General features: G+C 45.1%; 1 protein-coding gene across 2 annotated transcripts in view; it reads right to left on the reverse strand.

Moving 5' to 3' along the window:
* Positions 1-27510, reverse strand: part of LRP8 (LDL receptor related protein 8) — a 310709-nt gene that overhangs the window by 96603 nt on the left and 186596 nt on the right. For both annotated transcript variants that reach the window (XM_040360464.1, XM_040360463.1), the window contains one exon: positions 8570-8698. In XM_040360464.1, coding sequence (XP_040216398.1) covers positions 8570-8698 — 129 coding nt within the window. The remainder of the gene's footprint in view (positions 1-8569; positions 8699-27510) is intronic.

Below are 27510 nucleotides of genomic sequence, written 5' to 3' on the forward strand. Positions count from 1 at the left end.
GGCAGTTTTTAGAGGAGTGCCCGCGCAAATTACGTAGCTACTGCTTCATGAATGAAGCGTAGCGCAGGTAATTTACGGAGGCGCAGTGTTAAAACGGTACGCTGCGCCTCCGTAAGAGGGCACAATTCATACCTGAATCCACCCCATTGTGTGTACGCGGCATTAGACTTTTATTATAAAGTGGCCCCAAGGAGTTTCACTTTTGTTCCTTCTTTGGCTATATTGCAACACCAAAACTGACCACTAGAGGGATCACCAACATCAAAATTCCAGCATTTTGCACTGGACAATGATAATGAATTCTGCATAGAAGCGCAAAAATATTTTTCTTAGAGGAGCGTGCATCATGTGCGATCTGGGTTCTCTATTGTTTTCATGTGTCATATCCCATCACTTAAATTATTTCCCTAGTATATTCTTTTTTACCATAGTGACAATACAAATCCAGTTTTTAATTTGTTTATGAATTCACAGAATCACACCATTTACCAGCATTTTCTGATCAGACGCAATTACAAACCATTCCTGCAGACTAATTAGAAAACAAATCCAAAGGCTTTTCTATTTAAAAAAATTAAAATAAGGATTAACTAAATCCAGCTGGAGAAAATGTGACAACATTTATTGCAGGACTCGGGGAGTTAAATTCGGGGCGGTGAATTCAAGAAGCGCGAGCAGAACACATGACCCTGGGTGGCATCATGTGACCCCCCCCCCCACCCCACCCTAGCAGTCATTAAGTCTTTCTAGGAAGACAAAGGGACACGTGCTTGTGGTCTCTCCCTGTATCGGATGCTGTTACTATGGAAACCAGGATGTACAAGCCAGAGAGATAACGAGCCAACGAAAGGGATAGGGATGGGAAATCCCAAATTGAGTTTAAACCCGTAGTCAGAACACATGTACATAAACCATAATCTGAATTCTACTACAGCGCGGCTCTCGGTGAGCTGTAGACCGGCAACGCACAGCATACACATTAGTCCGGCTACGGACAGAAATCCGATTTCACAGTACAGGCCTGACCATGGCTTTTAGATTGATGATAGTAAATAACAGTAAAACGCACAACCACTCCATAAATCTGATGTATAAAAATGTAGGACCAAGTCACACAGATAATCCGGCCACTTTCTCTGGGGGAAGTCGTTACATCGCCGAGGACTGAGCAGGTGGGCTCTTTATTATTATAATATGTCTCCTCTGCAATAAAAGTCACCTACAGGCACGCAGTCTTTTTTTGGAATGTACCATGAGCCGAGCACACGCAGCTCAGTTTCCATTCCGGTACAGTGTCTATGGGCCAGGATGACTCCACTTGCATGCGCAGGCGTGACGTCATCCTGTGCTGGGCAATGAAAATGGCCGCAGCTCGACACCCAGAAGAACCCAGGTAGAATCTGACCGCAGTAACTCACATTAAAGTGGTAGTAGACGCTGTTTTATTATTTTTACCTACAGGAAACTTATAATAAATGTGCACTGTTTAGTAGATTTTCTAGCGAGCCGCAGCCAGTGGCATCACCGGTGCATGCACTCTGAAGGAACAGCACACCCATGCCATACCTTCAGAGCTGTGTACCGCAGCCGACACTCCTTAAGGCAGACCGGGTAATGATAGAAGCTTCTGCAGCGCTGACACTAGGCCACTGTAGGGCAAGTCTCCTATGCAATGCATACTAGCACATTAAGATATTTCCTTGCAGAGTGAAAATTTTACATTTTTTGACGCTTGTAGCTGAAAAGAAACTACTTTTTTTAGGCTACAAGCTTTACTACGTTCAGGTGTGAGCAGCACAAGTAAAAGCCATGGGATTTTTGAGCTTCGCTCAGATGTGGGTGTGGCCTAAGATAAGGTGACATGACTTTTTGGATTGTCCAATATATCCCCATAACCCCATCACCGGAAGGTCAAAATCACCATCACCACCCATCACTGATATAGGCTGTTCACTTAGCAATGGAACGTGAAGAAAGAAAAAGAAAGAGAAAGAAAGAGAAAGAAAGAGAAAGAAAGAGAAAGAAAGAGAAAGAAAGAGAAAGAAAGAGAAAGAAAGAGAAAGAAAGAAAGAGAAAGAAAGAGAAAGAGAAAGAAAGAGAAAGAGGAAAGAAAGAAGAAAAGAAAGGCAAAAGAAAAGAAAGAAAAAGAAAGGCAAAAGAAAAAGAAAGGCAAAAGAAAAGAAAGGCAAAAGAAAAGAAAGACAAAAGAAAAGAAAGACAAAAGAGAAGAAAGGCAAAAGAGAAGAAAGGCAAAAGAAAAGAAAGGCAAATTAAAGCGGTGGTTCACCCTAAAAAACAAGTTTCTAGCATGCCATTCAGCATACTAGCGCGAGCTACAGTATGCGTTTATTTTATTTTTTGGCGCCGTACTCACAGTTTAATCGCGTAGTAAAGTTTCAGACTCCACACGGGGAATGAGGACGGCCGGCTATGGTGATTGACGGCCGGCTATGGCGCGTCACGCTTCCCGAAAATAGCCGGAGTAGGACTCGGCTGTTCACGGCGCCTGCGCACAGACATCGGAGCTGACTGCGCAGGCGCCGTGAAGAGCAAAGTCCTATTTCGGCTATTTTCGGGAAGCGTGACGCGCCATAGCCGGCCGTCAATCACCATAGCCGGCCGTCAATCACGTTCCCTCTGCATAGGAACGTCCATTCCCCGCGGGGAGTCTGAAACTTTACTACACGATTAAACTGAGTACGGCGCCAAAAAAAAATATAAAGGCATACTGTAGCTCGCGCTAGTATGCTGAATGGCATGCTAGAAAAAAAAAATTATTTTAGGGTGAACCCCCGCTTTAAAAGAAAAGCAAAAGAAAAGAAAGGAAAAAGAAAAGAAAAGAAAAGAAAAAGAAACTGCATTTTTGCTTGCACATGATTGGAGGATGGATTTCAGTAGAACTTATGCCCCTATATTCTGGGAAAACTTCCTTGCAAAGTGCAACTTCCCTTGCAAAGTAAACAACCCAATTGTCTTTAGTAAACCATCCCCAAAGGAAGTAAAAAATTCACTTTTTGTTTTTTGATTCCTACGCTTGTAAAAAAAAAAACAACTTTAACCAAGATGTAGAGTTGCACTTCAAACCAATTACAAAAACCAACAGACTCATCACATTTTCTTTCATTATTTATCAGCCCGGCAGCCCATGTTGCTAATACGCATACATAATGCCATGCATCTTGGCACAGTCTTAACACACAACAAACAAGTTAGCCTGTAGCAAACAAAACTAACGTTTAATCCGTGTATGCAGATTAGTACGCCTACAAGGAACTCTTCACTTTTAACTGAATGTGAACTGCGCTGTCTGAGGAACCGATCTGCATATACTCAGATGAGGCTTGTTTATTTTTCTGATGTCCGTAATGCATTTTGCATATCGTTTTCATAAATCTGTTGTCTTAGGGGGATCCCGTCATTACGATACAGAACGGGGAGCTTGTTTTGATTCTCCTGTCAGGAAACCTCAGTATCTTATAATGAGTTTTTGTGTCCGAGGGTCACCATGGTAACAGGTAGTAATGTGGTCACTTTATAATACACCAGAGGCCCAGATCTATTCAGACCAGACCTAATCTGCATTCAGCAAGAAGAAACCGATTTTGGGGCCAAGTTTCTTTTTTTTTTTGTTGATGAAACATATATGAGCTTGGCTTGTGATGTATAATACAAAGTCGGATGTACGAGGAGTGATCTTACGGAGGTAAAGTGCTAGGGACATGTAGACAGCTCTTGCTATCCGTCCTGTGTTTGATGTTTGCCATGTGGGCATACCAATCCCCATCTCTGCCAATCTAGAGGCTAAACGGGGTGTTTGATCTGAAGGCGAGATTCATCTGAGCTGCCAGACTGAGGTTTTCTGAAGTAAACTTTATAAAAATGTTTGTGTGCCGGGAGTGGGGGATACGCGGGAAGTCGTATTAAAAAGTGGAGTTTAAAGTGAACCTGTGCTATGGCCATTCAGGACAAATCCACTTTATTTCCCTCACACACCACAGATCCTACCAGTGGCGGCTGGTGCTCAAAATTTTTTGGGGGGGGCAAACGGGAAAAAAAAAAAATTGCAGCCTCACTGTGCCCATCACATGCAGCCACTGTGCCATCAAACGCAGCCACTGTGCCATGCCACCAAATGCAGCCACTGTGCCATGCCATCAAATGCAGTCACTGTGCCATCAATTGTCACCACTGTGCCATGCAACGCAGCTACTGTGCCATCAAACGCAGCCACTGTGCCATCAATTGTCACCACTGTGCCATGCCATCAAACGCAGTCACTGTGCCATCAATTGTCACCACTGTGCCATGCCATCAAACGCAGCTACTGTGCCATCAAACGCAGCCACTGTGCCATCAATAGTCACCACTGTGCCATATGCCATCAAACGCAGCCACTGTTCCATCAATTGTCACCACTGTGCCATGCCATCAAACGCAGCCACTGTGCCCCTCAATTGTTGCCACTGTGCCAATTGTCACCACTGTGCCCCATGATGCCACTGTGCCCCATGATGCCACTGTGCCCCATGATGCCACTGTGCCCCATGATGCCACTGTGCCAATTGTCACCTCTGTGCCCTTTGTCACCACTGTGCCCTTTGTCACCACTGTGCCCCATGATGCCACTGTGCCCATTGTCGCCCCTTTCCCTGTAAAAAGCACTTACCTGAAGCTTCCATGTCCTCCCTCGATGTCTTCTGCCGCTGTGGTGAAGCTTCAGCCAATCTGGTTCCTGATAACCAGAATCCGGGAACCTGATTGGCTGAAACGGCCGTTTGTCTTATGCAAGGACCGCAGATTGCCTGCGCTCCGAGTATAGACATCCGAGAGCCGGAGAAAAGCCTATCAGAGCCGCTGGCTTTGATAGGCAGTTCCCCTCAGCCAACTGTAGTGGATGTGATAAAAATAGTCAAACTAAGATAATGAAATGCCTATTTCAATGCACAAACACATGCTTTATATCACATATGATCATATATATATATAACGTATGCAAATAGGTTATTGATTGCTATAGGAATAATCACATATAATCGTAATGCATAATTTACCCCTTTGCTAATATAATGTTGTATTTCAGAGATGCATCACATGGTTTATCAGAACAGGAACTCAGTCTGCAAAAAACAACTATTTTAGGACAGCGGAAAGTCCCTAAGAACCACAGAACCAGACAGATGCCAGACGCCAGGACGTCACAAGAATAATATTACATATTAATGAGAATGTTGAATATTAATGAGCATGATCGTGTGTTCGGTCATGCGCTTTTGAATGCACTTGTAAACCATATAAAAGTCACGGCTTGCAATAAAAAAGCAGAAGTAACGGTCTTCACCCTGAGACACAAGTCTGAGTGTAGATTATTTACTTTAGTTCTTTAGTTTGTACAAACGCTTCTTATCTAATTTGGCTCAGGAAGCAGATATCAGACACTCCGTGCATTTGGCTCGGGTCCAAGACACAACCAGCTGCCGCTATTCGGGTAACCGGCGTCCCGCGTCCGGTATATGAATAGACCAGGCAGCTGGCAACCAACAATAACATACATTCGTGCATTTATGCACAAATGTGTGTTATTTGCGAGAGGGGGTGGGCGCTGCAGTGCCCTCTATAGACGGCCGCCAGAACTGCAGTTAAAATGTCAAAATGACATTTTAGCCGAATAAAAGTTCTTAAAGGGCCCGTTTATTATTTAACAAAAATAAATAAAAAAATTGTGTGACTGTGGGAGGGGGGCGGCGCCCGTGCGTCCCTATGGACGGGCCGCCACTGGATCCTACTCCCCCCTTACCGTCACTCCTCCGTCGCTCTGCTCAAATACCGAGAGTTAGACCCCTTTCACACTGGGGTGTTTTTCAGGTGCTTTAGCGTTTTAAAAAAAAGCGCATGTAAAGCGCCTGAATGTTGCCTCATCTGTAATCCCAATGTGAAAGCCCGAGTGCTTTTACACTGAGGCGCTGCGCTGGCCGGGCGTCAAAAGTCCTGCAAGCAGCTTTTTTGCAGCACTTTAGGAGCGGTGTATTCACCTGCAAAAACCCTGCTTGCAAATCGATGGGAAGCGCCTGCAAAAATCCTTGGCAGCAGCGCTTTGTGGGCGCTTTTAAACACTAGCGGGGGGTTAAGAGCACCCCGCTAGCATTCGAAAAACGCCGGTAAAAAGCCGCAAGTTATAATGGCACTTTACCCGCACGGTGTAACGTAAATCCGCTCGGCGCAAGCCCGCCTAATTCAAATGGGGCGGGAACCATTTAAATTAGGCGCGTTCCCGCGCCGAACGTACTGCGCATGCTCCGTCCGTAAAATTACCCGACGTGCATTGCGCAAAATGACGTCGCAAGGGCGTCATTGGTTTCGACGTGAACGTAAATGGCGTCCAGCGCCATTCACGGACTTACGCAAACGACGTGAATTTTAAAATTTCGACGCGGGAACGACGGCCATACTTAACATTGGCTAGGCCACCTAGAGGGCAGCCTTAGTTTTACGTGGCGTATCTCGACGGAAACAACGTAAATTTAGAGCGACGGGTAAAGCGTATGTTCGTGAATCGCCGTAACTAGTCATTTGCATATTCTACGCCGACCGCAATGGAATCGCCACCTAGCGGCCGGCCTAGAATTGCAGCCTAAGATCCGACGGTGTAAGTCAATTACACCTGTCGGATCTTAGGGCTATCTATGCGGAACTGATTCTATGAATCAGTTCCGCATAGAGATAATTGATGTCATGCTCCTGGCTTTGCCAAGTGGTATTGGTCCTAAAACTATACAGGCACCATCAAATGGGAGGTCAATCAGCCACAGCAAGGATCCCCTAACAACTCACAGAATCCTGGCTGAGAATGGCTACCCTAAGGCAATTGAACATTCCCTGGATCAATAGCGCTGCCCCCTAAGGGCCCTTTCACATGGGCTGTCCGATGAGCCAGGCTTTCAGTTTCAGGCGGATCCGATTGGACCCTTCAGTCTCCCTTATGGATCGGCGGTGACATTTCCGCCGACATCTGCCGCTATCCAATACGATCCTATCCGCAAAATCCAGACGGATGGTGGTCCTATTTTCTATCTGTCCGGTGGATCGGATGGAAACAGACAGGCAGTCCAATGCCACTTGATTTTCCCATAGGGGAGAGCGGGGCGGTGTCCCCTCCGCACAGTGAGCAAAGACTTACCTGTCATCCGCCTACTTAGCGGGGATCAGCAGAGCGATCCACCGCTGAGCAAGCGCAATCCGTTCTACAGAGGCACCCATGTGAAAGGGGCCTTAAGACCCCATTCGCACCTGAGCGTTATGTAGCTTGAAGCCTGAAGCTACAAAACGCTGGAGGGGAAAAAAAATCTATTATTCTCTATGGAGATGGTTCACATCTCCACTCCAAAACGCCTGAAGCTCAAACAAGTTCTTGGACTTTTTTTTTTAGGCAGATTTGGGCGTTTTCTACTTTTAACATTGGTGACCCTAGACCTGTCAAAAATCGCCACAAAAATCGCGGTAAAAAACGCAGAAAAAAACGCAGCGGAAAACGCTACGCTCAGGTGTGAACGCAGCCTTATAAACAGCTAATATTCTCAGGTCTGGTGATTGACCTTTAAGTGTCACCCTATAGAGGGTATATCACATGTTTACGCAGAAGTTCTGGGAGTTTTAAAGACCAAGGCCCAGATTCTCAAAAGAGATACGACGGCGCATTTCCAGATACGCCGTCGTATGTCTGCGTAGCGCCATCGTATCTATGCGACTGATTCTTAGAATCAGTTACGCATAGATATCCATTAGATCCGACAGGCGTAAGTCTCTTACGCCGTCGGATCTTAACTGCAATTTTTTTTTGCCCGCTAGGTGGCGCTTCCGTCGATTTCCCCGTCGAGTATGCAAATTAGCTAGATACGCAAATTCCCGAACGTACACGCGGCCGACGCAGTAAAGTTACGACGTTTACGTTAGGCTTTTCCCGGCGTAAAGTTGCCCCTGGGTCTATGAGGCGCAGCCAATGTTAAGTATGGCCGTGTTCCCGCGTCGAAAATGTATAGATTTACGTCGTTTGCGTAAGTCGTCCGTGAATCGGACTGGACGTCATTTACGTTCACGTCGAAACCAATGACGTCCTTGCGACGTCATTTGGAGCAATGCACACTGGGATATTTTAGGGACGGCGCATGTGCAGTTCGTTCGGCGCGGGGACGCGCTTCATTTAAATGAAACACGCCCCCTACCCGCCGAATTTGAATTCCGCCGGGTGATTTACGCTACGCCGCCGCAACTTTACAGGCAAGTGCTTTGTGAATAAAGCACTTGCCTGAAAAACTTGCGGCGGCGTAACGTAAATGAGATACGTTACGCCCGCACAATTTTGCGCCCATCTACGTGAATCTGGGCCCAAGTTCACCTTTTCTGAAAAAAAAAAATGTGCATTTATTTAGAGGAAAAAAAAAAAATGTGCAGTGATTTTGTTTACTTTTTTAACAGCTTGGTTTACAAGTGGACCCGATTTTCAGACAACCATAGACCAACAAGAAGCCCCGCCCCAAAAATTAAAGTGGATTACAACGTTAGACTTGGGACCTACCAGAAGGACAGTCCTTCTCATCCACGCCGTTCTCACAGTCCTTTTCACCATCACATTTCCAGGTTTTCGGGATGCATTTACTGCTGGATTCTCCACAGCTGAACTTCTCAAAAGCGCACACCTGCTTCACTGAAAAGACAGAATTACAAAGACTTAGTTTTGACATAAAGAAGATCGGCGATCGTTTTGGTGCCGTTAAAGTGATTGTAAATGATCATCTTCTAAAACAACCCATTCAGTTTATTTATTTTTTATTAAATACAAAACATTTCTGTATACGTAAAAAAAAAAAAACATACATTATAAATACAGTTTTTCCTTGTTCAAATTCATTCTGTTCTCAACTGCATAAAAGCTGTGTGGGGGGGGGGGGGGCAGCAGAGCAGTGAGCCTCCCAGTGAATGGCTGTGCAGCGGGGGAGTGTGAGGACAAGTCTGATCATTGGAGGAGAACACACCAAGTTCCCAGCACAGCTATAGAACTGACCACGTTGTGCCCTCCTGCTTAGTGTGGTCAGTTCTTAACAGGAAAGCAGAGGGACTAGTAGAAACACCAGGGATTTCACATAAAAGGAAGCAATACTTTTTTTCATACAAGTACATGTCCATACACTATGCCGATTTCCAAAAGAACTGGCCACAATTTGCTTCAAAGGTGGCCCGGTCTCCTCCTATTGACGGTCTTCGATTGAAAAACTGAAGGAGTTGGATGAAATTTCTTTGGCCAATAAAATGCAGCCGCTGTTCAGATATTCTGACTGTCGTTGATGCCAGCTGTCAGCCTACAATACCTGCTGCGGATGATTCATCCATTCCCCTTGTATAGCATGGATGGAGGAATCTGTGTTCTTCATTCAGCCTGTGTATGGCCAGCTTAAAGCGGAGCTCCACCCTAAAGTGGAACTCCCGCTGATCGCAACCCTCCGGTTCACATTTGACACCTTTCAGGGGGGAGGGGGGTGCAGATACCTGTCTAAAGACAGGGATTTGCACCCACTTCCAGCCACACAGTCTTGGGCAGACTGCGGGCATGACCTCACCCCCCCCCCATAGTTTTCTGGGAAAACTCGGCTCCCAGTACACAGCGGGAGCCAATCGGCAGGCGTAGCGCGACTCGCGCATGCGCCGTAGGGAACCGGGCAGTGAAGCCGGAGCGCTTCACTTCCTGGTTCCCTCACCGTGGATGGCAGGGGGAGGTAGGAGGCAGCAGAGTGACGAGCAATCGCTCGTCCTCTGCTGCGGACGGCGCTGGACTCCAGGACAGGTAAGTGTCCTAATATTAAAAGTCAGCAGCTGCAGAATTTGTAGCTGCTGGCTTTTAATATTTTTTTTTCAGCGGAGCTCCGCTTTAAGAATATGCTTAATTTATTAAGAACTGACAACATCCAATCTCATTGAGGCTAGGGTCACACTGCTGCGAATATAGAGCTGAATTTGCATCGCACACGGATCAAACTCGCACAGGACCCTTTTTAGATTCGCACCGCACTGATGTGAACGGCACTAATGGAAAACAATGTTATTTTAATGACTTGCGAATTTGAGAAATCGCGACGGCTCAAATTCGCAATAGAATTCGCAGCCGTGTGAACCGGGCCTGAAACATGCACTTTAACATCAGATACGGTATATAACATGGATCCTGGAAGTACAGATAAAATACCCATTGATGGGCCAGATAAGCACCATGGGCCAGATTCACAGAAGAAATACGCCGGAGTATCTACTGATACTCCGGCGTATTTTCAAATTTGCCGCCTCGTATCTTAATTTGTGATTCACAAACAAGATACGACGGCATTTGGCTAAGATCCGACAGGCTTACGGCTTTGTACGTCTTCGGATCCTAGGCTGCAATACTTCAGCCGCCGCTGGGTGGAGTTTGCGTCGTTTTCCAGCGTCGGGTAAGCAAATTAGTTTTTACTGCGATCCACGAATGTTTGCGCGTTCGTTACGTCGTCGCTAGTCGTTTTTTCCCGTCGCAAAGTTACGGCTGCTTTAACATGGCTTAAATTTAGAACAGCCATGTTAAAGTATGGCCGTCGTTCCCAGCGTCGAATTTCAGATTTTTTTTTTTTTTTGCGCAAGACGTCCGGGAATACGAAAGTACGTTACGCGCGTCGGCGTTCAAAAAAATTACGTCACTTCGCGCAAAGCACGACAGGAATTTCAAAACGGAGCATGCGCAGTACGTCCGGTGCGGGAGCGCGCCCAATTTAAATGGTACACGCCCCATTTGAATTAGGCAGGCTTGCGGCGGTGTAACGTATAGACGATACGTTACGCCGCCGCAGTTATATGTGAATCTGGCACCAAGCTCCTAACTTGCTGTTGTGGGCGGATAACACATTGCTTTTTCCACACTAAAATCTCAGGGTTTGGTGTCAGCCCTGCCAAGTTGCCTTTTTCTGAATTATAGCATTACAATTCCTCTTCTCATCTCTACAATATAGAGAGAGGAGGTTTGAAGTGCAAGGAAAAAACTGGAACAGGGAGGCAAACAAGCAGAGGGTCCCAAGTCTGACGTTCAGGCTACATTCACACCTGGGTGTTCTGAATTGCAGGTAGGTGTGAATGACAAATCACACAAGGCACATTTCAGAAGTCATTCATTTGAATGGAACCTAAAAACGCGGTCTGGTTCTATCGCGCTGCAATCGCCGCAAACCGCATCGCGTGAAGCATGTTGCCCAAAAGAAGCTCCTGAACCTTTTTTGGGCGACAAGCTTCATGCGATTTGGCTTGCCTAGATTGCAGCGCAGAATCGCACCACGTTTTTAGGTGACATTTAAATGAATGCCATCTGAAAGACGCATTGTGCGATTTGTCACTCAAACCTTTTTTTTTTTTTTAATTTGCAGGCAGAATCGCAGCGATTCCAGGCGCCCAGGTGTGAATGCAGCTTTACTGTTAGGTCTTCCCTACTTGTTCTGTGTAGTACAGTAAAATATCAGGCACTAGTGAATGAGAATAATCAATATTAAAATAAAGTGTAAGGTTGAACAATTAAAACCTAGCAGCTGATTGGTTACCAGGCACAGCTACACCAGATTCTGTGTGCACGAGCTTTAGTAAATCTCCCCCATTGTGTGCAGGCAGCATATAATCACCGATTTCTGCCAGCAGCCACCCCTGGCACCCGTTATTTGGCTGTGTGGATGTTGCCTAATAAGCTAGCGCCTTTAGCTATATTCTCAGCCTTAAAGCGGGAGTTCACCCATTTATGAAATTTTTTTTTTCTCCCATAAGGTTCCTGCTCGTTCGGTCTAGGGGAATCGGCTATTTATATTAAAATATGTGCAGTACTTACCCGTTTTCGAGCTGCATCTTCTTCCGTCGCTTCCGGGTATGGGTCTTCGGGAGCGGGCGTTACTTCTTGATTGACAGCCTTCCGAGAGGCTTCCGACGGTCGCATCCATCGCGTCACTCGTAGCCGAAAGAAGCCGAACGTCGGTGCGGCTCTATACTGCGCCTGCGCACCGACGTTCGGCTTCTTTCGGAAAATCGTGACGCGATGGATGCGACCGTCGGAAGCCTCTCGGAAGACTGTCAATCAAGAAGGAACGCCCATTCCCGAAGCCCATACCCGGAAGCGACGGAGAGGATGCATCTCGTAAACGGGTAAGTACTGCACATATTTTAAAATAAATAGCCGATTCCCCTAGTAAAAACGAGCAGGAATCTAAGGGGGAAAAGTGCCCTCTAAGGGTGAACCCCCGCTTTAAGTAGTATTTTTGACTTGGTTCTGAACCTAGGATGAAGCGGTATAGGAGGATTTCATTGAGGAAAGTAAAAAAAAAAAAAAAAAAAAAAAGGAAAGTTAAAGCGTAACTCCACTTTTGTTGATAAAAAATAAATAAAATTCCCCTCTGGGTGATTGATGTACATTACTGGGATTATAAAGTAAAAAAAAAGTAAAAAAAATAAAATATATATATATTTTTTTTAAAACGCCCCTGTCCCCGGTAGCTCGCACCCGCACGTAAGTAAACACCATTCAAACCACACATGGGAGGTATCGCCTCGTGCGTTAGAGCGAGAGCAATAATTCTAGCACTAGACCTTCTCTGTAACTCTAAACTGGTAACCTGCAACATTAAAGCGTCGCCGATGGAGATTTTTAAGTACCAAAGTTCGGCGCCATTCCATGAGTGTGTGCAATTTTAAAGCGTGACAAGTTAGGTATCCATTTACTCAATTTAACCACTTAAGACCCGGACCAAAATGCAGGTAAAGGACCTGGCCAGTTTTTTGCGATTTGGCACTGCGTCGATTTAACTGACAATTGCGCGGTCGTGCGACGTGGCTCCCAAACAAAATTGATGTCCTTTTTTTCCCAGAAATAGAGCTTTCTTTTGGTGGTATTTGATCACCTCTGCGGTTTTTATTTTTTGCGCTATAAACAAAAATAGAGCGACAAGTTTGAAAAAAAATGCAATATTTTTTCCTTTTTGCTATAATAAATATCCCCCAAAAATATATAAAAACTAAAAAAAACTTTTTTCCTCAGTTTAGGCCGATACATTTTCTTCTACCTATTTTTGGTAAAAAAAACAAAAAACGCAATAAGCGTTTATCGATAGGTTTGCGCAAAATTTATAGTGTTTACAAAATAGGGGATAGTTTTATTGAATTTTTATTAATAATTTTTTTTTTTTTACTACTAATGGCGGCGATCAGCGATTTTTTTCGTGACCGCAACATTATGGCGGACACTTCGGACAATTTTGACACATTTTTGGGACAATTGTCATTTTCACAGAAAAAAAATGCTATAAAAATGCATTGTTTACTGTGAAAATGACAATTGCAGTTTGGGAGTTAACCACTATGGGGCACTGAATGGGTTAAGTGTGACCTCATATGTGTTTCTAACTGTAGGGGGGCGGGGCTTGACGTCATTGATCGTGCTTCCCTATATCAGGGAACACACGATCAATGACAGTGCCACAGTGAAGAACGGGGAAGCTGCGTTTACATACAGCTCTCCTCGTTCTTCAGCTCCGGGGACCGATCGCGGGACTCCAGCGGCGATCGGGTCCGCGGGTCCTGCAGTCACGGAGCTTCGGACCGGATCGCGGGCGCGCGCCCGCCCGCGACCCATGGCTGGGCAGTTAAAGAGGACGTACAGGTACGTGCTTGTGCCCAGGCGTGCCATTCAGCCGACGTATATCTGCAGGAGGCAGTCATAAGTGGTTAACATCATCTTTCACATTATACAAAAAAATTGGGCTAACTTTACTGTTTTGTTATTTTTTTATTTTCCCCCAAAAAAAGGTGTTTGAAAAATGATTGCGCAAATACCGTGCGAGATAAAAAGTTGCAATGACCGCCACTTTATTTCCTAAAGGTGTCTAAGTGTCTGCTAAAAAATATATATATTATAATGTTTGGGGGTTCTGAGTAATTTTCTAGCAAAAAATTATGATTTTTACATGGAGATAAGTGGCAGAATAGGCCCGGTATGGAAGTGGTTAAACAACAAATCTCAGAAAGAGGCTCGGTCCTTAAGTGGTTAGTAACAATAAATTACAATATGATTAGTGTCGCAATTATATGCGCTATATTATTTTTTCTTTGTTCTCTTTTTTTCCCCCACAAAAGTGGCGCTACCCTTTAAAAGTATTATTCTATTAGCGTCAACATCTGCAGGCAGCAATTTTGGAGGGTAAGGCAGGGGCAAGAGAGAAAGGAAAAAGCCGACCAATCAGCATCTAACTGGCTGTGTGCACACCATATCAAATTTTCTCATTATAAATATGTACTCACAGAACACAAGCCAACCAGCCGTAACTCATTATACTGCTGGCAGCCAGCAAGACTGGCAGCAACACATGTTATACCAGGGGTGACACCGCCGTACCAACAAATCAAACACGCACTTTGTTATTTGTATTTGCAATGATCAGAGCATCACGCCAACCGCGGCTACGATTGTTCCGCTATCACTATGACCCGTTCTGCATTTAAACAATGCTTTGTCCAAATCTTCCTGCTTATCTTGTAGTAATAATCGGGGTATACATCGACATTATTAAACCAAGGCAAAATAGGCCTAGCTAAAATTGTGATATGTATTAGCAGCACAAGAGTCATAATTGCAACTAAGTAGTTGATTTTAAATAGGGCTGTTACTGATTAAAATTTTCGTGTTCGATTAATCATTTTTTTTTATTAATCGATCAATCGACTAATTTTGATTATAAACGCACATAGATTTTTCTGATCACCACCATATATAGTCCCCACTGTAATATCCACAGACATCTCCCCCCCCACTGTAATATCCACAGACATCTCCCCCACTGTAATATCCACAGACATCTCCCCCCCACTGTAATATCCACAGACATCTCCCCCCCACTGTAATATCCACAGACATCTCCCCCACTGTAATATCCACAGACATCTCCCCCACTGTAATATCCACAGACATCTCCCCCACTGTAGAATCCACAAACATCTCCCCTACCGTAATATCCACAGACATCCCCGCCCACTGTAATATCCACAGACATCTCCCCCACTGTAATATCCACAGACATCTCCCCCACTGTAATATCCACAGACATCTCCCCCACTGTAATATCCACAGACATCTCCCCCACTGTAATATCCACAGACATCTCCCCCACTGTAATATCCACAGACATCTCCCCACTGTAATATCCACAGACATCTCCCCCCACTGTAATATCCACAGACATCTCCCCCCACTGTAATATCCACAGACATCTCCCCCCCACTGTAATATCCACAGACATCTCCCCCCACTGTAATATCCACAGACATTTCCCCCCCACTGTAATATCCACAGACATCTCCCCCCCACTGTAATATCCACAGACATCTCCCCCACTGTAATATCCACAGACATCTCCCCCATTGTAATATCCACAGACATCTCCCCCACTGTAATATCCACAGACATCTCCCCACTGTAATATCCACAGACATCTCTCCCACTGCAATCCATAGACATCTCCCCCACTGTAATATCCACAGACATCTCCCCCCACTGTAATATGGTCCACATCTCCCCCACTGTATAGGAAGATTAGTGCATGCTTAGTCTTACCAGAGAAGCTGGCCGAACACGAGCAGTTGAGGCCGGGTGATGACGTCAGCGCGCGGCTCTAGGCTCACCTAGGCTGCCACCGGATGGACAAAGATGGCCGCCACTCCGGGAGCTACGCCGAAGCTGCGGCCTTTCCTATGGCTGAGGCAGCAGCGGAGCTCCGCGGATCACGCGGTGTGCCGATCCACATATGGTGACCCGTTCGGATCACGGATCATTTACGATCCGTTGCACCGCTAGTACCGATCAAAAGAATTTTGATCGATCAAATTTTTTTTACGATTAATCGAGGAATTAATTTTTAATTTCCACAGCCCTAATTTTAAAACAAATACTACAACCTCATAGCAAATAATGGAACATTTCATAACCCACCCAATCGCTTGCAGTTGTTTCAAGAACTAAAAATGCATGCACGTAGTTTGATTTGCTTATAGATCCAACCTGAATACTACAAGTGTCAAATTATTAAACAATTGATTTTTCCATTGTTTAACGCAGGGGTCTCTAAACTTTCTAAGCAAAGGGTCAGTTTACCGTCCTTCAGAGTTTACGAGGGCCGGACTGTGGTCAGAGGAAGTCGAAAAGGTCCAGACGTCAGTGGGGAAAATTTAACACCCCATTGTTTGTTTGTGGGAGTAATTGTGCCCCGTCATTGGGTCCCATTGTTGGTCTCATCACTGATGTCATTTTGCCCCATTGTTGGTGTCATTGAGAGAAATTGCACCCCATTTTTGGTGTCATTGAGAGGAATTGTCCCCTATCATTGGTGTCATTGTAAGGAGTTGTTCCCCCGTTTTTAGTGTCATTATGAGGATTTGTGTCCCATCGTTGGTGTCATTAGGCCCCATTGTTTAGTGCCCTGTTTTTAGTGTCAGTAGGAGAAATTATGCCCCATGGTTGGTGTAATTGAGAGAAACTGTGCCCCATTGTTAGTGTCAGTAGGAGAAATGATGCCACATTGTTGGTATCAGTGGATGAAATAGTGCCCCAAGGGCCGGATAAAAGCAAGCAAAGGGCCGCATCTGGCCCCCGGGCCACAGTTTGGAGACCACTGGTTTAACGCCATAAAGGAGGTAGATTGTGCCCTGCCTGTCAATCAGGCATTATTACATAGTACACTGCGCCTCAATCTTACACGTGGGTTGGAGAATGAACTGCTGGCAGCCTACAAAAAAGGGAACACAATGCAGGGGCACGGTTAGGAGGCGTGTTCACTGTCCAATGAGCAGGCAGATAACGCAAGAATCTGCATAAATATACAGAGGGCTAATATATATATATATATATATATATATATATATATATATATTATATATATTATATAAAAATAAATAAAGAATGGCTGAAGAAAAATCACAAAATCACTCACCGGCCACTTTATTAGGTACACCTGTTCAAGTGCTTGGTGACACAAATTGCTAACCAGCCAATCACATGGCAGCAACTCAATGCATATACCCATCTAGATGTGGTGAAGAACACGAGCATCAGAATGGAGAACAAAGGGGATGAAAGAGGAAGTAAACCCCGGCGGGTTTTTTACTTCCTCTTTATTTCCCTGCAAAGGTAAAGCATTCCTTTAGAGACCCATTGTGTGTCACTTACCTGAAAGCAAGGTCTGCCATGTCACTGCTGTCCCCACTCCTAGTGACTGGCTGGAGTCGCGTGGGAGCCGCCAGTCAAGGCATGACCTCCATTAGAAAAGGCACGATCACCATTTCTAAAGTGCGCCTGCACAGTTGTCTACATCGCGTGCACCGTAGACAATCGGCACTTGTCTCTATTGTAAATATCTCCTAAACTGTGGAGGTTTAGGAGATATTTCCTGCACCTTCAGGTAAGCCTTAATCTAGGCTTATCTGTAGGTAAAAGTGATTGTACAGGGTGTACAACCACTTTAAGTGACTTTGAACATGGCCTGGTTGTTGGTGCCAGACGGGCTATTTCAAAAACTGCTGATCCACTGGTATTTCACCCATCCATCTCTAGGGTTTACAGAGAAGGGTCCAAAAAAAAGAAAGAAAGAAAAAATATCCAGTGAGCGGCAGTTGTTTAAAGGAAAATGCCTTGTTGACGTCAGAGGAGAATGGGCAGACTGGTTTGAGATGATAGAAAGGTAAAGTTAACTCAAGCTACCACTCGTTACAACCAAGGTATGCAGAATACCATCTCTGCACACACAACGCATGGAAACTTCAAGCAGATGGGCTACAGCATCAGAAGACCACACCGGGTGCCACTCCTGTCAGCTAAGAACAGGAAACTGAGGCTACAATTCGCACAGGCTCACCAAAAATGGACAATAGAAGATTGGAAAAACGTTGCCTGGTCTGATGAGTCTCGATTTCAGCTGCGACATTCAGATGGTAGGGTCAGAAATTGGTGTAAACATGAAAACATGGATCCATCCTGCCTTGCATCAACGGTTCAGGCTGGTGGTAGTGATATAATGGAGTGGGTGATCTTTTCTTGGCACACTTTGGGCCCCTTTGTACCAATTAGGCATTGTTTAAACTCCACGGTCTACCCGAGTATTGTGGTGGAACAGGAGATTCCCACAAATCTGCAGCAACTGTGTGATGCCATCATGTCACTATGAACCAAAATCTCTGAGAAATGTTTCCAACACCATGCTGAATCTATGCCAAGAAGAGAGAAGGCCGTTCTGAAGGCAAAAGGGGGTCCAACCCGGTACTAGCAAGGTGTACCTAATAAAGTGAATGTATATACCGTATTTTCCGGCGTATAAGACGACTCGGCGTATAAGGCGACCCCCTAATTTTCCAGGAAAAATGTTGGTTTTGGGATATACTCGCCGTATAAGACTACCCCCTTCCTACTAGTCATTCTGGAAGCTGAGGGTTAGCCAGAACAACCGCTGACAGAAACAGGCTTTTTTCAAGCCTCACTATGCCATTACATGCCCCCACTGTGCCATTACATGCCCCCACAGTGCCATTACATGCCCCCACAGTGCCATTACATGCCCCCACAGTGCCATCACATTACATGCCCCCACAGTGCCATCACATTACATGCCCCCACAGTGCCATCACATTACATGCCCCCACAGTGCCATCACATTACATGCCCCCACAGTGCCACCACATTACATGCCCCCACAGTGCCACCACATTACATGCCCCCACAGTGCCACCACATTACATGCCCCCACAGTGCCACCACATTACATGCCCCCCACAGTGCCACCACATTACTTGCCCCCACAGTGCCATCACATTACTTGCCCCCACAGTGCCATCACATTACTTGCCCCCACAGTGCCATCACATTACTTGCCCCCACAGTGCCATCTCTTGCCCCCACAGTGCCATCATTTGCCCCCACTTTCCCCCCCACTGTGCCATCACTCACGTTTTGCAGGCCGGTGACAGTCTCCGTCTGCTGCGAGCGTCCATGATTTGAAAGCCGCGCCGTCTTCTCAGCGTGTCCAGTGATTGGCGGAACACAAATCTTCCCAGTAGCGCCTCTGTTCTGTGTTCCGCCAATCACGGATGCCTTCTCATCTCGTCCGAGGATGAGAAGGCATCCGTGATTGGCGGAACACAGAACAGAGGCGCTGCTGGGAAGATTTGTGTTCCGCCAATCACAGGACACGCTGAGAAGACGGCGCGGCTTTGAAATCATGAACGATCGCAGCTGCACGGAGACCGTACCCGGCGTATAAGACGACCCCCGACTTTGGATGCATTTTTTTGCAAAAAACAGTATTTTGTTATTAGATTTGCCAGCTCTGCCACACAGGGCAGGAGATCATTTATTTTTTTGGTGCAGTTCAGTCCTATCCTTTTCCCAGCCTGTGATTGGGCAATTAAAGGAGAAGCAGCAGACTGATGAGCTCAGGTTGATTGAGATTTCAGTTTATAGCACAGAAAGTTACTGGATTCCTGCAAAAAAAAAAAAATTCCCATGCAGTGGGGCTGCGTCCGCAATGCATGGGTTAATGGCTTGTTTTTGTCTAGGGGTGAGGAGAGCAGAGATATACTTACCTAATCCCTCCGCTGATCCTCCGAGTTCAAGACCGACTCCCGACCCCGGGTACTAGTGGTTTTGTGCATGGACTGTTCCTGACGTCATCGCGCCCATAGACCGGCTCTGGATGCGAGGACAGCAGGAAACGGTCCACTTATGGACATGGAGGAGCGCAGTTTTACGAAGGATCGGGTAAGTATAGCTTTTCTGTGTGCCCCTGGACAAAACAGGAAGTTAACCCATGCAGTGCACATGCCCCGCTGCATAGGAAACAAAATTCCCTGCTTTAAATACTGACTTTTTTAAAGCGATGAAACCATAATTCTACCACTTTACAAAACTCTCGAGTATACATTTGGTCAGGAAGGATGTCCTTGAACTGGAGAGAGAAGGGCAAAAAAAAAAAACTAACAAGGGGGCTCAAGAAACCGTATATACTTGCCGAGGCACCCAATTTTACCACAAAAAAAAAAAAAATGGGAAATCGTATTAACTCGAGTATAATGCCTTGTACAGACGACCGGTATTCATGACGAGAAAACTGCCATTTTTTATATTGGTCGTGAAAACCGGTCATGTGTATGCTCCCTAGCAGTTTTCTCGATGAAAAAAACTGCCCGCAAAAAATTGAAACCAGCTCCAGCTGAAACCGTCAGTCTTTTTCTCGTCGTGAAAAACGGTCGTGTGTACGCATGCATGCTCAGAATCAAGTATGAGACGGGGAGCACTCGTTCTGGTAAAACTAGCGTTTGGAATGGAGATACCACATTGGTCACGCTGTAACAGACTGAAAAACACGAAAACTGAAACGTGCGAATCGTCCCTTACTAAACTTTTACTAACACGAGGGTCAGCAAAATCAGCCCAAAGAGTGGCGCCATCTGAAAGGAACTTCCCCTTTATGGACCCGTCGTATGTGTTGTACGTCAACGCGCTTTGCTCGGAAGTTTTTTTGCATGAACGTGTGTATGCAAGTCAGGCTGGAGAGGAATCGCGTTGGGAATTTTTTTTTTTCCTGCCGAGAAAAATGGTCGTGTGTACGAGTTATAAGCCTAGGGTGAGAATGCAGCAGCTACTGCAAGTGCAAAAGAGGGTCAACAATGCCCATCTGCCACCTCACTGTGCCCATGTACCTTATCTCAGTATTAATGAGGAGGGAAGGAATCCCATATCATTGACATTGTCCCCTCTGATTCACAGCGGCATTGTGTTTATAGGAAGTCTGCACCGTCCACTGTAACAAAGCTCCGCCTCCTCCTCATCACGGACAGACGAGGAGGAGGCGGGACGGCGTCGATTTTCTATACACACACATGCCGTCGCTGTGAATCAGAGGGGACAATGTACTGCTTGATATGGGTTTCCTTCGTTCATCAATACTAACTCGAGTATAGGCCGAGGGGAGGCTCTTTCAGAACAAAAAAATTTGCTGAAAAACTTGGCTTATACTCGAGTATATACGGCATTCTCTATGGAGAAGAGGCGATTAATAGCCGATATGATCGCAATATATAAATCCTTCACTGGTTACTGTAATATTAAGAGAAACCCGTTTAGGCCACACAGTGAACCTGGACAAGAATCAGTTCGATCTTAAACTGTGCAAGGGGTTCTTTACTGTTAAAGCACTAAAAATTTGAGCTCCTGTCTACAGTTAGTGGTATCGGCATATATAGCTGGATTCAGATAGAGTTAGGCCGGCGTATCAGTAAACTGACCTAAGTTTAAGTGTATTCTCAAACTGAGATACACTTAAACCTATCTAAGATACGACGGCCTGCGCCGTCGTATCTTAGGGTGCAGTATTTAGGCTGGCCGCTAGGTGGCGCTTCCATTGCGCTCGGCGTAGAATATGTAAATCACTAGATACGCCTATTCACGAACGTATGCGCGCCCGTCGCAGTAAAGATACGCCGTTTACGTAAGGCATTTTCAGGCGTAAAGTTATTCCATCAAATAGCTGGACTAGTAATGTTAAAGTGGAAGTAAACCCTCCTATCGTTTTCAGCCAAGGAAGCGGCCATCTTGACCTCCGTTTAATCTCCAACTGCCATGATGCTGCACATGTGACCTGTTATGAAACCAGCCATTGGATGGTTTGGCAGTTTGGTTGAGAGCACAAACAAATGTGACAGCTAGCATTTCCGGCATGCCGGGAATGTTAACTGTTTTTGTAACTATCAAATTGAAGGGTTTACTTCCACTTTAAGTATGGCCGTCGTTCCCGCGTCGAAATTTGAAAATTTTACGTCATTTGCGTAAGTCGTCCGTGAATAGGGCTGGACGTAATTTACGCCCACGTCGAAACCAATACGCCCTTGCGGCGTACTTTGCCGCAATGCACACTGGGATATTTACACGGACGGCGCTTGCACCGTTCGTAAAAAACATCAATCACGTCGGGTCACAGTTAATCTACATAAAACACGCCTCCCCACATCCTCATTTGAATTTGGCGCGCTTACGCCGGCCTATTCATGCTACGCCGCCATAACTTAGCAGGCAAGTACTTTGTGAATACAGTACTTGCCTAGCTAACTTACGGCGGCGTAGTGTAAATACGATACGCTACGCCGCCGCAAAGATGCGGCGGGCTACTTGAATCCACCTAATAGAGTAGATACATTAATAAAATCTATTAGATGTTCTTCTCAGTAAACACAATATAATAGGATCTGGAAACTTGTATTTCCATTATTTCTCCATTAGCTCCCTATTTTGGCTATCAATTTTACTATGCATTCTGTTTTTGTTTCCTACTTAGGCGAACACACATTTTCACTTTCTATTTTAAATCTCCATGAACAAAGACTTGGCAGGGAGTGTACAGCGAACTAGGAACACTTAAAAAGTTCCTGTTCTTGTCAAGACTTCAGCTGAAATCTTATTAATAAGCCACAGAAAGGAAAGCCATTGACAGCCAGCAATCAGTAAAAAGATTATTATATTTAAGTAGGAAGGTAAAAGTCTGCAGGGGTATAGGAGGCTAGTTAAAGGGCTTGGCTTAAGATCATAAATAAAAATTTCTGCAGAGAATTGGGCTGATGCCAATGCTCGCCCTCACAAGCCGCCAGAGCGCACTTCTCGTAGCCCCAGCTGGGGTTTTAATGAATATGCATGTCGCTAATTGCATCGGCTCCTATCAGAGTCCTGAATTAAGCAGGCTCTTCCTCTGTGAGATCTGGCACTTAATTAGTTCTATATTTGTAGAACTCCCTATATATAAAGCCTCCATTCATTTTCTTCTATGAACGGGTCCCCAAAAAAGGAAACCGCCATTTGGCTCGCAAATTCGAACAACAAAGGGCTCCGTCACGTTTTTGTGAGAGAGCAGTCTTGTGTCTCCACCTTCTTTTTTCTCAGTGGAATCTGGCAGCCTCTACGGGAGAAACAAGCTGTTGAGCGTATAAAACAAGATAGGAGTTTCACATGGCCAAAGTGGAACGTTGGGGCAAAATCAAAAATAACAAATATGATGCAGTCTGTAAATAGCATTAACACAGGTTTTTGTTGAAACCATCTCAGTTTTTTTACTACTTCTACTACTACTATTATTTAATAAAAAAAAAAAAAAATCACAGGTGCTGCAAACCTCTATACATGCACTCCCCGGAGCTGTAGATTTGACATATTAGTTGAAGAGCTACGTATGGCCATATTATGCCAATTTTTTCTTGTAAAGCAGAGCGCTGTAAAATAGCCTTACCACTGAAAACTGCATCCAGAGAGGCCTGGACATCAACCTGGTAGAACTTGGAAAAATCATGAACTGAAGGGCAGGCGGAGGCCTTACAAAGCTGAACAATATAGGCATGATGTCAGAATGTCCGGCAAACCACCACTGATCTGGTGGAGTGAGCATGTATAAATACTAGGGCTGGATTCAGAAAGATCAGCGGATCTTTCTGCTGGCGTAACGTATCTCAGCTACGTTACGCCGCCGTAAATTTGGGCGCAAGTTCCGTATTCAGAAAGAACTTGCGCCCTAAGTTATGGCGGCGTAACGTATGTGGGCCGGCGTAAACCCGCCTAATTCAAATAGGGATGTTGCGGGCGTGTTTTATTTAAATTTAACATGACCCCGCGTATTTTACGTTTTTTGTTAACGGCGCATGCGCCTTTCGTGAAAAAATCCCAGTGCGCATGCTCGAAATTCCGCCGCAAATCGTCAATGCTTTAGACGTGAACGTAACTTACGTACAGCCCTATTCGCGAACGACTTGCGCAAACGACGTAAAAATTTCAAAACCCTCTCGAACATTCCTCAGGGTTCAATCTCTCCGGTAAGCCATTCTTCAGTTGGCGACGGCTTCTTCTTTTCTTGGTTTTTCACGTTTTGAATTATCGGAGCACCATCCCTTAATATTCATTTTTGACTATCACCCATTCTACAGAGATTGAGTTTGCACGTTTATTAACATATGTATTCACAAATGTATAATATATACATACCATATATTCGTCTATTGTTTGTAATTTAGCGCTACAATTTATGTTTCCTACGTCTAAACAAAGGAAAGCAGGGCTAAGGAGGGATGCCAAGGTGCAGGGCACAAGGAAAGAAGGCCAATTTATCCTTGTGAATTGGGAAGGGTTTCTTACAAGAGAAGGACACCAACTCTGTAATATGTTGCAGACTTGACAAAAACCAAGAAAGCCACTTGGTAGAAGGTTACCCAAGTGGGATTTCCTAAATGGGCTCAAAGAGTGGTTTATGCAAGGTAATCGGAACCAAATTGAGATCCAAAGGAAGCATGGGGTGCTGTGATAGGGGGTTTGAACCGTGAGACAAGAATGAAGAAAGTGAAGCTAAAGGTTTCTGAAGTAGAACCCGACGAAGCCGAAACCTGTCCCTTAAGAGTACTTAAAGCCAAGTTTGAGACAGCAGATCTTGCCTTTGTGGAAGCGGCCAGGTGTCGTCTCCTAGAAGTTTGAGTAGGTCTGTGTACCAGGTTCTTCTGGGCCAGTGTAGAACGAGAAGTTTGTTTGGAAAAAACGAGTCTCCCAATTGCAAGTTCCTCGCTTAACTGGAGAGAAGCAATGTATAGCTGAGAGAGGACGTGCCCTGTTCTATCTGTTGCATGGCAATATCTACTAACCTCAAAGTTCTTCATGTCTATCCCTTTTGAAGGAGGTATTTCCACTTCCACTTTTGGTCTCTGGACAGGAATGGCTGTATAAAAGCCATTCATTGTCTGAGAAATTATGACATAGTTGCAGAAAAATCTGCTTTGGTCAGGTAAACTGTTGATTGGGTGCCCGAGATAGAGAGAAAAACGCATGCAGTGATCTGAGCGTTTTGAGTTTTCTGCAACCGGTTAGCAAAGTGAATGTTTGGCAGAGTTTTTGCTGTGATTCCCTTGCGCCTGGTTACCACTAAAGCCATCAGTGATGAAATTCCCCTGTGGGGTACTCGAGGCGTAAGGTAGGGCCAAAATAGGGCAAGCGCGTCCAGGGAAAGATAGAAAGCAACCCAGGTGTTGACCATCCTATAGCAAAATCCATGTGGCAAAAAGGCAGGAGGAAATCCCTGAGTACCTCTGGGTGGAAATAGTGGTAAAAGTGCAACCGGTGGTGTAATGTAACTAGTCATCCACCTGAGACAAAGCTCTGAATGGTGGATTTTGTTCTGCCAAGCTTAAACATTCCATAGTCCAGAAAATCAAGCAGAATTCATGGTTTCCCAATAATCACAAAAAAAAAAAAAATACTATTCAGGAGACAAGCAAAGGGTGGTTTCTGGAGCACACGTAGAGGAGATATCAAGTTTCATACTTGCTATAAGGCCCACAACAGACTGAACCTGTCTTACCTTTCTATGTTGCTGGTCCCCGTATGGGTCCAGGCTTTGCCCATCACTTTGGGCATACCTGTGAAGAGGTCTTCAGGTTCTGGGAACCACAGGGATGCACCACAGTCCTTGACCTGCATAAAACCCTGCGGCCAACACTGAACTCAAGGTGAGCAGGATCCAGAGCACAATGCAACTATACAGGATCGCCCTCTGGGCATAGTTCCCAACAGTAGCGGTGCGTCCATAGAGGGCACAGGAGCGCCGCCCGCTCTATCCTGCACTGCTCTATCACTGATAGATTCATTCATTGCGCACTGGTGGCAATTGATGGGGTACACTGGCAGCAATGGTTACAGTAGCTGCCTTTGATGGCACAGTGGTGGCAATTTATGGGTACAGTGGCTGTTTTTGATGGGCACAATGGCTGCAATGTTTTTTTTGTTTTCAGTTTGTTTGCGCCCCCTCCCCAAATTTTGAGCATCAGCCGCCATTGGTTCCTAAGGTATTATTGAGGTTACCAATTTCAAAAGCACTGTTTTTTTTTTGTTATAGTTGATGGCAGTGAAGAAATTATTGAAGAATTTGAAGTAAATAGGAATTTGTTAAGCACAGAAAGTTCTCCATAAGGAAGAAGAGGTCCATCACCTAAAGACACTAGCAAACAACTGAGGTCTAAGAGCAGGGTAGGGCTATAGGGGTGCCCAATGGGGCATTTCCAAAATCTTTGCCAGAGTTTAGTAACCCGACAATAGCAACCTATAACCTAGGGTCCACAAATATCCAGCCCGTGTCCTGTACTGTATGATAAAGATATACATATCCTTTTTTACAATACATACAGATAGGGTTGTCTTTTTTCAACCATGACACCGGTGCTATGCTCCACTTCTAGTTTAGATAAAAATAGTTCTTGGCCGAGTTCTCTTTCAAGGCCATGAGTTATAAAAGACAAATGTGACAGCGGACAAGCCTGGCAGCCGCCATGTATTTTCACAACCTTTATGTCTCTTACTGTACAGTGCAACTCTCCAAGGGAAAAATGTTTTTAAATTGCAAAATGTTACCTACACTCTCAGGGGCAAGCTGACATTTTACCGTCATCACACAATCTTCACAGGAGGAATTCTGCGTATGATGCCTGCACCTCCCCCCACTTTAGAGATTTGCGGAGAGGTGCTTCCATGTTCAGAACGGAGTCCCTGAGCCAGATGTCAGATTAATTACAGGCTCACAAACATCCCGGCCTCTCCTCCAGCTGATAATGAAAATTCAGTCGTTATTAGGCAAATAAAAAGCTTTCGGGGGGGGGGGGGGATAAAAATGCGATCTTTTAGATCAGACGGGCAGAATCTACAGATTGTGTGATGGACAGGAAACTCAAAGAACGGCTGATGCGTGAAATGACGAGGGAATTATCCGCTCCGAATCTGCTGCTGTGACCTGCGGCTCCGCAGCAGCATGGAATCAAACATTTTATAAAATTGCTAAACTAGACATTTACGTGACTCCCGTCTCCACAGCGATTAGCTGGAACAGGATTCATTGTAAAAAAAGTTCACTGCACAGGGAAGTCAAAGTAAGGTAACACTGAAGAACGACTGAATCACAGGAAGATCTTAATAGGGATCTTAATAGGGAAGTATTATGTTGGCATACAGGACTGGGAAATAGAACAGCCATGGTTAGGGCCTTATCAGACTTTAGTAAATTGAACTGCATCTATATACAGTGCATCCCGAAAGTATTCACTTCTTCCACATTTTGTGATGTTAAATTATTTTCCTCAAAATTCAACAAACACCCCATAATGAAAACATGAAAAAAAAAATGTTTTAATACAAAAATTTCAAACAAGTATTCACAGCCTTTGCTCAATACTTTGTTGAAGCACCTTTGGCACAGATTACAGCCTCAAGTCTTTTTGAGTATGATGCGCCAAGCTTGGCACATCTATTTTTGGGCAGTTTCTCCCATTCTTCTTTGCAGGACCTCTCAAGCTCCATCTGGTTGGATGGGGAGCGTCGGTGCACAGCCATTTTCAGATCTCTCCAGAGATGTTTAAATCGGGTTCAAG

This window comes from Rana temporaria, chromosome 7, assembly GCF_905171775.1.
Source record: "Rana temporaria chromosome 7, aRanTem1.1, whole genome shotgun sequence".
In the NCBI taxonomy this organism is placed as follows: Eukaryota; Metazoa; Chordata; class Amphibia; order Anura; family Ranidae; genus Rana; species Rana temporaria.